Source organism: Alligator sinensis, unplaced genomic scaffold (genome assembly GCF_000455745.1).
Source record: "Alligator sinensis unplaced genomic scaffold, ASM45574v1 scaffold108_1, whole genome shotgun sequence".
NCBI classification, from domain to species: Eukaryota; Metazoa; Chordata; order Crocodylia; family Alligatoridae; genus Alligator; species Alligator sinensis.
Window position 1 is genome coordinate 1384690 of NW_005842110.1, and position 10566 is coordinate 1395255.

The following is a 10566-nucleotide window of genomic DNA, read 5'->3' on the forward strand; positions in this document are numbered from 1 at the left end:
TGGAAAGACCACCCTTCTTCCTGATGGGCAGACTTTGGACCACAGGATCCCCTGGCAGGAAGGCAACCGGGAGGATGGATACTTGTTGGGATTGGACAATTTGATTGATATCTTGGAAAGTATCACCGAAAGATGAGAAAACTAGCACAAACTCACAGGGCTGCTTTCTAACCTACCGCTGTACTGGGATCTGTCAGTTAAAGGGAGCCTCTTAAACTCCCTTCAAACTCCTGGGTTATTGCATTGCAGAGGGAGCTGCTTTCAAAACCAGACTAAGTGATCAAAATGTCTCTGCATGGCCCTCTGTGAAACAGAGTGACTCGGGATTGGTCCTCAGTGCATCTTACTAACTTCATATTGGTCCTCGGCAGTCTCCAAACTCAGGAACCAAACCAGTATGAGTAAAGGACGTTTGTATAGTAGATCAGAGTGACTCTGGTGTCAGATCTGCCACAGTGACTAAATTGGCATTTAATGAACCAGCGCAAACGCTAGGCTGCTTTGAGGTGTGGTAAGGGATAAACAGAATTCTCCAATGAATGGCTGGATTGTTTCCTCCAAGTCCCATCTTGCTGTGTATGCCCAAATCAGGCAGGTCCAGCCCCAGCTGCTATATTACATTACAGGGGTATACAAGGTGGGAAGTGAGGTCTAGGAATCATTGGGCCAAGTGGTGTGATGGTTATTAGCGGTGACTGCATAAATATGTGCACATGACAGCTGCTGTTAACTTTTATTTCTGCTCCCTCCTCCTCCTTACCTGCATTTCTGTCTGAGAACATCCTGACCCCTTTTTCAGGTCCCTTTGAAAAAAATTACAAGCACTCAAGTAAGAGCACGGTATCCCATTGCCTCTAACAATGCTTGACTTTTCAACTGGGCAGGATGTTTCAGAAGCCAATGATACAATGCTGGCTTCTTGTAACTGGATGGATAGTAGCAGCTTTTTAGCCGTGGGTTTGGAGGACAATTATTTTTCCAAACGATTTCTGGAGACAAAATGGGATCCCTGTAAATTCTAGTAACCCAGTGCTCAGCATGTTGCTTTACACCAAAGCTTTGGCTCCTCCCATATGTGGGACACATCTTTTGGGTGTCCCATTCATCCTTTTACCACACTGTGCTTCAGTACATAGACTGCCTGGCAGATATCAGGAAAGAAACATTTCTCCATAAATAGCATTGCACAACTGACGAGATGGTTTACAGGCATTCTTTCTCTAAAGCATTAGGCATCAGCCATTTTGGAAAGCAGGATACAGCATTAGCTGTACATTAGCTAACAACTATTAGCTAGAGAAGAGATCTAACTGATCTGTCCTGTCCCCTAATCTACGACTGGGGCTCCTAGGTGCTATCCCCAACACACATACCTTTAATATCCCTGGGCCAGATCATATTCCACTTAACGTGTCCAAGTGTGATCCTATTCCACCTTGTTTGAATCCTTGAAAAACTTTTCACGTGCCTAGTTTTTGGAACATGCCATCATCTTAGCCTTAAGACTAAGTCACAAGAAACAGCAAGGAGAAGGTGAGGACTTATCCACCTTCTGTGTTAATCTTTTCCCCCAGACTTGAGCAGGATGGAATAGGATGGCATTTGGGCAGTAAGTCCACATAGGTGTCTAATGAATAGAATAGGATCTGGCCTCCTGTGTTCAGCCCATATGTAATTCTAATTTTAGCCATCTGACAGTGCAGTTTCCAAGGTGACACTCAGTCACAGAACAAGTCTGTGCTGTTAAGACTTGATTTAGAGTTTAAAAGTGGCTAAGCAACATAAATGGAGTGGAAGTCACTCTTGTCAATACAGTCCAGATTGGAAGGGATTTTGGCAGTTTTGAAATACCTGAAAGTAGTTGCATGCTTGAGTAGGAAATCACTACACCAACAATCATTGCAAAATGGGGCAAATGAGACTGTTTATAGCTACATGTATGTGTGATGGTTGGAACCAGGGCTGAGAAGTTTACAATAACTTTTAAAGGAAGCCACTGATACACGTACTGGGGATTGGAGGCTACTTAGTAAGGTCAAAGTTATTTTCATTACAATGAAAAGAGAATCGGTGTTAAAAACGCTATCCTTCTCAGTTATGAACCAGAAGCTCAGTCTGACAGCATACTAAGGAACTGTGTTGGAAGCAATTAAATTTGTCAACATTTCTCACCAAATAATGGCTTAAAATCTGACTTTCTTTTTAAATATTGTAAACTTAAACCTGTTCTCTGTGAATTATTCACTTGGACTTTTCACATAGTTTGTGTTCAGTGAAAAGAATTATTATTGATCTGAAAAATATAGGTTTGCTTCAAAAAGGATTGGGTTTCAAGGAACTCAGACTCTTTTTCAAGCTGAACTGGTCTTTGTTCAGAAACCAGGAATGCTTTTATTCCAGAAGTCTCCAAATTGCGAAGTTCTGTAAGGTAGCAAATGGGTCCATAGTGAATTTTACGGAAAAAAAAATTGTGAAAATGTTTTCCTATTATCCTGCAACCCAGAAATGGACAGTTTTGCTGCCGGTGAGTAAACAGAATGGGTGATAGACTAGGAAATACAAGTAATTCTCTGCCACTTGCATCCAAAAGTTCTTATTGGAATGAGTTATAGAACATCCCCTTAATGTACCTTTGTTTTCAAACAGCCTAACAGGGGCGGGGGGGGAGGCAAGTGTAATAAAACTAGAGAAATTAGAGAACTTCTTTTAGGTACCATGGTTTATCTCCCTGCAATTGCAAAACTTTTCCCTAATGCACATCTCCTAGTACCCTATTTCGTCTAATTTTAATTGGCACAAGAGTTAAACTTATTTTCTCTTTTACTATACATACCAGCAGGCGGGGTCCATGCAACCTGTTGCTCTAGGGGAGAAAGAATTGGCAATGAAATTTCTGTGAACAGTTTGAGAAACAGAGGTAGGTTGATCAAGTCCTAGAGTTTGCTAGGTCCACTGTACATTTGTACAGTTCCAACCACCAAGGAAAGGCAACATGTAAACAAGTGGTCCCAAAAGTGCTGTTAGCCAAAAAAGGTTGTTTGGCAGTGCAAAGCCTCAGAGAAACAGGATAATATTTCTCCTACTTCTGTTCTGCATAGGAAGTAATTCATGCCTGTGAATTAGTTGAAGAGGACAACAAAAAGAACAGCATTACTACAAGAGGCACTGGGCTATGAAACTAAGTCCAGTTCAATATGACAGTTGTAGCAAGGTTGTCCTTTTTGGCTCATCTCAGGACTTGTGAAGAAGAGTCTGTTTGTAACCTCAGTTCTTGCTGATATTGCTTTTCAGGCATGTACAGTTCGCTTAAAGCATGCCCAGAAACATTTAAGCCCATCCTTCTTTCTTGTGACAAAGTATTTAGCAGAATTTGCAGATTTGTTGAAATATGACAGGGCCATGCTGTAAGTGCTTCTGCTGTGGCCTTGGACTTGTGACTTCGGGGCTGTCAACCATGAGCTTTAGCACCTGTGCTGCCCCAGCCCTCACCTGAGTCCTGATGGTGCTGAACTGTTCAGCATACAGATCATGCTCAAGTCTTGTCACAGTCTGCAAAACAGGCATTCCTCCAACTCTCTTTCCTGTGGGGCCTGATCTGGTAGTCATTCTTCAAGCCTTTGTGCTGCACAGAACACAACCTTGCAGTTTCAAAACCTTACTCATCTTCCACTTTCAAGGTGAATGATGTGGCAACAGAGTATTTTGGGATGGGGCTTTCTTAGTTCTTCCTGTTGAAGGTTTTTTGCTTTGTATGTTTTCAGTGAGACAACTCAGTGATGAGGACGTTCACCAGGCAAAGGGGAAACCTGAGTTTACTGAAGCAAGGACTGGAATAAAGTACATTATAGTGATAATGTTGCTGTCACCAACATCAGCTCCACCTCCCCCTATTGCCGTTCTTCAGTAATGGCTACTTTAGGCCCTTACCTCTAGTTAGGTTCTTTCCTGCAGCCCAGAGTAAGGTGCTTAAAGTCTAGAGAAGAGAAGGGCTTAAAACATCTCAGCATTTCCTGTAGTCTCTCACAGCCCAGTGCCCCGATTGTTGCAATTAGGTTTTCTGGATCCTGCTCTAAGGTACTTCGTTCTCCTCATGCATTGCAAAGGGAGCCTGGGAACCTGTCATGGGGCCATGAATTCAGCTAAGCAGCAAGGTGCCTGATAGTTAGGTGCTGCAGTGCTCCATGTTGAAGCACCTATGTTTCTTTAAGAAGCTATTCCCAGGTCTCCTAGATTATTTTCCATTTTTGCAACTTACTTGTTCTATGGCCATGGACAACCTTTCTATGGCTCAGTTTCCCCATCTGTAAAATGGGAACAATATCTCCCTCACAGGGATGGTGTGAGGCTTCTTTAATAAATGTTTGAGAGAGAGGTGGGTGGAAGGTGCAATACAGAAAGAAATTAACAAAGAGATGCTTCAAATGAATTTAGAAACAGCAATTTGTATTAACCCCTGAAGAAAGCAAGTACAAATTGAAGTCCCTTTCAAAATGTGATATGGTGGGGAGAATTTGCTTAGGACCTGATGCAATTTCTGTTGAAGTCAATGGAAAGAATTATATGGGAGTTGGACCAAACCCTGAAATAGTTCAGAGGGCCCATGCTAATCTTTTTGTATTATTACTATTGCTACTACTGTTGTTTTGTTACCAAGATGCTGAGATCAAATGGCCTGCATCCTTCCCTGTGCATCGTTTTTAACACTACAATGCAATGGCAACCATGGTCATTTTCGACATTTTGACTGTATTGGTTGAACATTTGTTTTTCTGAGGTATGCTACCAAATAAATGAGATTGGAAAAAAAAATACATGCTATATGATACTTGACGTGTGGATTCTTTTCTCTTCCTTTATGGAGAAATCCTTTGAGGGATTATTTCTCTGAGGGTTTTTTGTTGGACACCTTTTGAGTTGATTAGTCTTGTGAGAAAATGTTTTATGGATGCGCTTGCATTTTTAATGTTTTAGCAAATTTTTATATTGGCTCTTCTGGGCAACATTCTAGTAGAGCTTATATATATTTTTATAGTGTTGCTCTTTAAATAATCTAAGGAGTCTTTTTGATATGTGAGTTCTCCCATCTCATCCTATTGAAGGAAAAGCATGCATCCAAACATAAAAATATTGTAGATCTAATGCATCTTTCTCTAGTACTGTGAGAACAATGAATGATGATGTTTTCTTAATTGGTATCATATCAGGTGCTGTCATTTTGAATGCACTTGCACTCAAAATGAGCTCAATGCAGGAAACATTGCATCTTTTGAAAGGGATGATTTCTTTGAAGGAACTCAGAGGTGTGTTACATTTCTCTGTTAAGTATCTCTTAAAAACTGACTCAATTATTTGAAGTAACGGGACAGCTGGACCTGGTGATCTGCACACATCAGAGAATGACATCTGAACTCCATCCACAGAGTCTGATGCCTTCCAGAAAGAGATACTGAGGTGTTCGCCTCTGAAAATCTGCTTCAGTATCTTCGAGTCTAACAATGAGCAGCAATTGAGAGAAAATCTTCATCCCCAGAGCAGCTAATAAATCCTTAGAAATCCTTTGGCCATCTCCTGGACTGGCCCTATTTCACAAGACATGGTTCTCTCCCTTTACATCTAGATTGTATTAACTTTAAGGCAGAGAGAATCAAGCAGCCACTATTAGCATCTCTTTATTTGTGTTGCAAATATAGAAGTATACATTTATCCATTTTGAAATTGCATAGAAGCAGGCTTATTATCATCTACTTATTTACAGTGACCTGAAGGGCAGGTTGGCAAACTATGTTGCCATTCTGAGAAGTAACAACAAAAAAACAATTCAGTTAAATACAAAGTGAAGAGACTCTGTAATGATGGTGGGGTCACCTGTAAAGAGGGTGGAGTCTAGTGTTTCTACACATCAGAAAGAGGAATGCAGTTTGGAGGCCAGGTTCACTTGAGAACCTTTTGCTGGCACAGCTGGACCAGTTGGATGTGAGGTGGTGTGATCCCTGATCAACACATCCGTATAGATGCAATTGTATTTGAAAAAACTACACTTTTACCAGTGCAGCTTATTTCACTAAGGCTTTTCGAAAGTGAAGGACGTGATGGTAAAGGTGATGGGATAAACTATACTTCCAAAAGGAAATTTTGCTGGTAGAAAGTGCATACGCACTGTAAGTGCTATGCTACTATAGTATAACTACCATTTGAGTACTCCAGGTAGAGACCTGATGAAAGGTGGGAGACCAGAGCAAGAAAGAAACCAACCTCAGGAAAGAAATCTGATGGTGGAAATGAGAAGCATATCTTAAATCAGAGGCATTTTAGCTGCATCTGTATTAGGTGCGACTTGAAGATCCAAGTTCTATACAGAGAGAAGGAAAATGGGAAAGAATAAAGGAAGGGAAAAATAGCTGCAGGGAAGAGAATAAAGAAATGTGAGAGAAGGAAGCAGAGAAAGGCAGAAAATTACAAAAAGATGACAAATTACACTCCACCTTTTTTTTGGTCTGTGTGTTACATTTTACAGAGGTGACTTTGTAACTGTAAGGCTCTACAAAGCAACATTATTAATCAATGCGGAGCAAGTAGGTACTCTATCAGAGAAAATTAGTTCTATATACACATACCCACACACACACATCTATTACAAAATAAATTGCTGGCTTAAGCTGTGTTAAATGTCAAAGCTGAACACAGATTTAGAAATCCATCTAGAAGAGCACACTATAGCAGTGGTTCTTGAACTTTTTAGACTCCACGCACACCTCAAAAATTTCAGCTCTTAGTTTTCACTCAGTTTTTGACTACAGAAATAGAGCAATTCTTCTTTTGCAAAGAGCACAGAAAGACCACAGCAGGTCAAAATGTTTTTAACACTATGGATTTGAAATTTCTGGCTTTAGCTTGTGAATCATAATTGCATACCTAACTGCTGCTTTTGTGTGGCACCCTGTGGTACCCTTGAAAGGCTCTCAAGATTCGTTAAAATCCGTGGGGAACACAGCACAGGGGACACAATGGTGGGAGTCTATTACAGACCTCCCACTCAAAGTCCTGAGCTTGACCAGGAGTTTGCCCAGGAACTGGCTGAGGCAGCTTGCTCCAGGACCATGGTTGTCATGGGTGACTTCAATTACCCGGACATCTCGTGGGAGGATCGCTCAGCAAAATCTGAGCGGTCGCAGAGCTTCCTCTCGTGCGTGGATGACCTCTACCTGACTCAAGAAGTCTATGGGCCAACGAGAGGCAAAGCGCTGCTCGACCTGGTACTGGCTACTGGGGGTGACCTAGTTGGCGACCTAGTGATCGATGGGAAGCTGGGTGACGGCGCCCACGAGCTGATCACCTTCACCATCTGCCGAAAAGCTGGCAAGTCGGTCAGCAACGCGCAAGTCTTTGACTTCAGGAAAGCCGACTTTGTCAAGCTCAGGAGGCTTGTCAGTGAGGCCCTAAGGGACCGTGACCACAGGGAGAGGGGAGTTCAAGAGGAGTGGTTGCTCCTCAAGGGAGCGATCCTCAATGCACAAACTAAGTCTATTCCATCTCGGAGGAAAGGCAGCAAGAGGGCACAGCAGCCCCCCTGGCTCTCCAGGGACCTAGCAGACCTCCTGAGGCTAAAAAGAAAGGCCTACAAAGGGTGGAGGATGGGAGTCACCTCCAAGGAGGATTATTCTGCACTGGTCCGGTCCTGTAGGGAGCAGACCAGGAAAGCCAAGGCTGCAACTGAACTCCAGCTAGCTTTGAGCATCAAGGACAATAAGAAGTCCTTTTTCAGATATGTGGGGAGCCGGAGGAAAAGCAGAGGCAACATTGGACCCCTGCTGAGCCAGATGGGGCAACTGACAACTGACGCCCAGGAAAAAGCCAACCTATTAAATAGGTACTTTGCGTCAGTCTTTCATCAGTCCCATGGGACGCCCATGCCCGCTACAGGGCCGGGAAGTCCGGGTGAGGGTGATCCCCTGCCCTCCCTTAATGCTGACTTTCTGAAAGAACATCTTGAGAAGCTGGATACCTTCAAGTCAGCTGGCCCTGACAATCTCCACCCCAGGGTACTCAACGAGCTGGCGAGCATCATAGCCCAGCCTCTAGCACGGATCTTTGAAAACTCTTGGCGCTCTGGTGTAGTGCCCGAAGACTGGAAGAAGGCCAATGTGGTGCCTATCTTCAAGAAAGGGAGGAAAGTGGATCCGGCTAACTATAGGCCCATCAGCCTGACTTCTATCCCGGGGAAGATCTTAGAAAAGTTTATTAAAGAGGCCATCCTTAATGGACTGGCCGACGCCAACATCTTAAGGGATAGCCAGCACGGGTTTGTTGCGGGTAGGTCTTGCTTGACCAATCTCATTTCCTTCTACGACCAGGTGACCTATCACCTGGACAAGGGAGAAGAGATTGATGTCATATATCTTGACTTCAAAAAAGCCTTCGATCTGGTGTCCCATGATCGCCTCTTGGAGAAACTGGCCAATTGTCGCCTTGGGTCCTCCACGATCCACTGGCTGGAAAATTGGCTCCGGGGTCGGACCCAGAGGGTAGTAATCGATGGAAGTCACTCATCGTGGTGTCCTGTGACCAGTGGGGTCCCCCAAGGCTCTGTCCTTGGACCCATACTGTTCAACATCTTCATTAATGATGTGGACACTGGAGTCAGAAGCGATCAGAACTGGCCAAGTTCGCCGATGACACCAAACTTTGGGGCAAAGCATCCACACCAGAAGACAGGCAGGTTATCCAGGCTGACCTGGACAGGCTCAGCAAGTGGGCGGACGAGAATCTGATGGTGTTCAACGCCGATAAATGCAAGGTTCTCCACCTTGGGAAAAAAAACCCGCAGCATCCTTATAGGCTCGGCAGTGCTATGTTGGCTAGCACTATGGAAGAAAGAGACTTGGGGGTCATCATTGACCACAAGATGAACATGAGCCTGCAATGCGATGCGGCGGCTAGTAAAGCGACCAAAACGCTGGCTTGCATCCATAGATGCTTCTCAAGCAAATCCCGGGACGTCATTCTCCCCCTGTACTCGGCCTTAGTGAGGCCGCAGCTGGAGTACTGTGTCCAGTTTTGGGCTCCACAATTCAAAAAGGATGTGGAGAAGCTTGAGAGAGTCCAGAGAAGAGCCACGCGCATGATCAGAGGTCAGGGAAGCAGACCCTACGATGACAGGCTGAGAGCCCTGGGGCTCTTTAGCCTGAAAAAGCGCAGGCTCAGGGGTGATCTGATGGCCACCTACAAGTTTATCAGGGGTGACCACCAGCATCTGGGGGAACGTTTGTTCACCAGAGCGCCCCAAGGGATGACGAGGTCGAATGGTCACAAACTACTTCAAGACCGTTTCAGGCTGGACATAAGGAAGAACTTCTTTACTGTCCGAGCCCCCAAGGTCTGGAACAGCCTGCCACCGGAGGTGGTTCAAGCGCCTTCATTGAACACCTTCAAGATGAAACTGGATGCTTATCTTGCTGGGATCCTATGACCCCAGCTGACTTCCTGCCCTTTGGGCGGGGGGCTGGACTCGATGATCTTCCGAGGTCCCTTCCAGCCCTGATGTCTATGAAATCAAGGCACGCTGGGTTGCCGTGGCACTCTGGTTGAGAATCACTCCACTATGTCCTTCCTATGAGCAGCTGAATCTCCGTTGCCAGCTGGTGTTGGAAAATGCATTGTGGAAAAGGGTCTAAACTAACCCCCATGACTCTGTGTCGTTCCTCTACAAAATCAAATTGGTTTTGGCTTTAAACTGCCAAGCAAATCTAACCTAATGCAAACAATATGGGTTTGTTCAGTCACTACTGATCAGAGTTCTTTCTTAAAATTATAGCTCTTGATTTACAAAGCTTTAAATCTGTTGGGAAGGGAAGGGTGTGATGTAAGTTAATGGCATGGTTATTGTTTCATTAGCTGTATGGCCAGCTTTTGGACTACATGTACAACTTCAGTATCATCATAGGGGCATTATTAACCCACCTATCCTTCAGAGAGATTCCTCTCTGTCTTCATACATATGAGTGGGATTTTTCAAAAGTCAGTCATTGTCAAACTGTAGTCAGCAAACCCTGGTGTCTAGCTATGAGGCCCTGGTAAAGTAGCTTGTACCAGGTCTGGAGATTGCACTCCCCACCGTTTCCATTAAATATTCGATGATAAGGATGCATGGTGGTTTGCAAGAAATGTTAAGGGCCGATAGTCCATTAGTCTACAAAGTTTGGGGACCACTGATTTAAATGATTTAGGAGCATATGTCCCATTAAAAACTTAATGGCTTTGTGGTGCTTAAGCAGAAAATTTTGTTGTTAGTAAATATTCAATATGTGCAGATCTAAGGTCCCGCTTGCTCCTGACAGTAACCCTCCAGAATCCACCACGCACATGAAGACAGTTTTTACCCAAGAAGAAGTGGTGTGAGTGGTGTTTTTGCATTTGGATACTAGTATCTATGGTGATGGGTGCTTGAAAAATGTTGACTGTGATACTGTCACATAATGGGCTTATTCCCACTTCACATTCCAACCTCTAATGTGTTTTTATCACTCGTTCCATTTCTAAAAGTATGGGTTAATCTGGGTCTCATGAAAG

The 10566-nt window shown here is 43.9% G+C and overlaps 1 protein-coding gene across 1 annotated transcript in view; it reads left to right on the top strand.

Annotated features, from left to right (window-relative positions):
- The window catches only part of ITPKA (inositol-trisphosphate 3-kinase A), a gene marked incomplete at its 5' end in the record, with an annotated part of 58509 nt that extends 55707 nt beyond the window's left edge, over positions 1-2802 (top strand). Inside the window, one exon of the mRNA XM_006024622.1 lies at positions 1-2802. This exon is cut by the window's left edge and continues 77 nt beyond it. Within this exon, the coding sequence (XP_006024684.1) occupies positions 1-136 (136 nt within the window).
- Between the last annotated feature and the right edge of the window lie 7764 nt (positions 2803-10566).